The 2225-nt window shown below is 48.0% G+C and overlaps 1 protein-coding gene across 1 annotated transcript; it reads left to right on the top strand.

Moving 5' to 3' along the window:
- The first annotated feature begins 999 nt into the window (after positions 1-999).
- On the top strand, positions 1000-1947 carry LOC142002050 (olfactory receptor 52M1-like). Its single transcript, XM_074977858.1, has one exon. It carries the CDS (start codon positions 1000-1002, stop codon positions 1945-1947), a length of 948 nt encoding a protein of 315 aa, XP_074833959.1.
- Positions 1948-2225: the final 278 nt, after the last annotated feature.

Genomic DNA, 2225 nt, shown 5'->3' with positions numbered 1-2225 from the left:
TAGGGAGCCCAACTTCGACGTCCTTACTCCATTCCTGGGATTGGAGAAGTGCCCTACTTCAAAGTTATGTGTAGATGCTCTACTTTGAAGTTATACGTCGAAGTAAGCAACTTCAAAGTTATTTTTGTGGTGTAGACACAGCCCAAGTGTGGGCAATTTCAGTCCCAATGGTTAAAGTCGGGCAAAGGTAGAAGCAACTGAAAATGGTGCTTTCTAAATGAAGATGCCACCTACAATGTCCAATGCATTTGTGAATCCCTTTCAGCTGACCTCTGTGCTCTAATAATGTCTATGGCAAGGAGTTCCACAGGCCAAATATATCTGATGGAAAGAGTTTTCTTTACTCATTGTTCCATGTTCAGACTTTCAGTGCAATTGACTGTTCTGTGGTTATGATCTGAGGTATAGTAAATATAAAAGCCCAATCCATGCTCTTCTTCTAAGAGACGAATAGGGTTCGGGACAGAAGTTACCTTTTGATCATCTCGCCTGAAGTCCTGTCCAGCAAAAGCCACTAAGTATCACCCAGTTATACCCTCTTTACATTTTCAAACTCAGATTATGAGCAACCCAGGTAAGGGGGAATTCCCTTCAGCATAGAATCTCTAACCCGCCTTTTATTGCATTAAAGAACCAAGGTGGGTAATCAGTATCCACATTTCTGTATCCTCCTGGTGCATGTTAAGGTTTCACACATCACAACATGTAGGAACTATTCTCAGATGGAGTCTCATAAAATAAGGAACTTGCAACAGAAGCTTGTTCATAATTCATCTCCCGGAATGGTCCAAATGACATTTTGCAGTGTCTGAAATGTAACCAATCTGCTTCTCCCATAGGCAATAATTCCAGTAGTGCATGCAGTGACTAATATTTACATTGTCTCTCCATCCAGACATTTCTACTGAGACCGTTACCCAAGAACCTAAGTAAATACAAGAAGTCAGGGGAACGCAAAGGTGACAACGTTGAGTCACAGCTGGACAACTCCACTACTCCATGTCAGGTTCCAATATATCTGACTTCACCAACCCCTCCACCTTCATCCTACGTGGCATTCCTGGCCTGGAGGCAGCCCATGTCTGGATCTCCATACCCTTTGGCACCATGTACGCCATAGCCATCTTGGGCAACATCACCATCCTGTTCACTGTGAAGACAGACCCAAGCCTCCATGAGCCCATGTACTATTTCCTCTGCATGCTGGCCATCAGTGATTTGGTCATGTGCACATCCATTGTGCCCAAAATGCTGAGCATCTTCTGGTTCAATTTCAGGGAGATCGATTTCAATGCCTGCCTCACCCAGATGTACTTTTTTCACTGGTTCTCAGCAGTGGAGTCTGGGGTCTTTGTGGCTATGGCACTGGATCGTTACGTGGCCGTCTGTGATCCCCTGAGATATTCCACCATCCTGACGAATCCCACCGTGGCCAAGATCAGCCTGGCAGTGGCACTGCGTGGAGCCATGCTCGCATTACCCTGTCCTCTCCTGGCGAGGCAGTGGCCATACTGCAGAACAAACATCATCCCTGAGCCGTACTGCTCACACATAGCCGTGGTGAAGCTGGCCTGTGCTGACATTCGTGTCAGTAGTTACTATGGCCTCTTTGTGCTACTCTGTGTGATGGGTCTGGATGCGATTTTTGTCACAATATCCTATATCCAGATCCTCAGGGCCATTTTCAGACTTCCCACGAAGGACGCCCGGCTCAAAACTTTTGGGACCTGCATCTCCCACCTCTGTGCCATCTTAGCCTTCTACATCCCAGGTCTTTTTATTTCCCTCATGCACCGATTTGGCCAGATTGTACCCCTGCCTTTTCATGTTCTCATTTCCAACTTGTACCGCTTGATGCCCCCCATGCTCAACCCCATCATCTACGGGGTGAGGACCAAACAGATCCGAGACAGGCTGCTCCGGCTCTTCACTCAAGAAGGGAACTGAAGTGTTGCCCTGAGGCTCAAGCTAGGACGCTGCTCTCAGAGAGGAGCCGGTTGGGGAAAGAGCGCTGGGGCCTCTTCCCTGAATTCCTGATAGCTCAGTGAATATGACATTAAACCTTTGCTGGTCACACTGTGTCGTGTCAGCGTGACAAGCTGGGGAATCGGCCTATGTACACCTCATTAACTCCGAGGGGTGCCACTCCGGCCTACTGATGGGGGTGGGGAAATGGGGCAGTTTCCCTGTGCCCAGTGATTCTCAGAGGTCCAGGGCTCCCACCT

The sequence above is a fragment of the Carettochelys insculpta genome, chromosome 1, assembly GCF_033958435.1.
Source record: "Carettochelys insculpta isolate YL-2023 chromosome 1, ASM3395843v1, whole genome shotgun sequence".
NCBI lineage: Eukaryota > Metazoa > Chordata > Testudines > Carettochelyidae > Carettochelys > Carettochelys insculpta.
The sequence above is the reverse complement of the archived record's forward strand: the minus strand, read 5'-3'. Positions and strand labels throughout refer to the sequence as shown.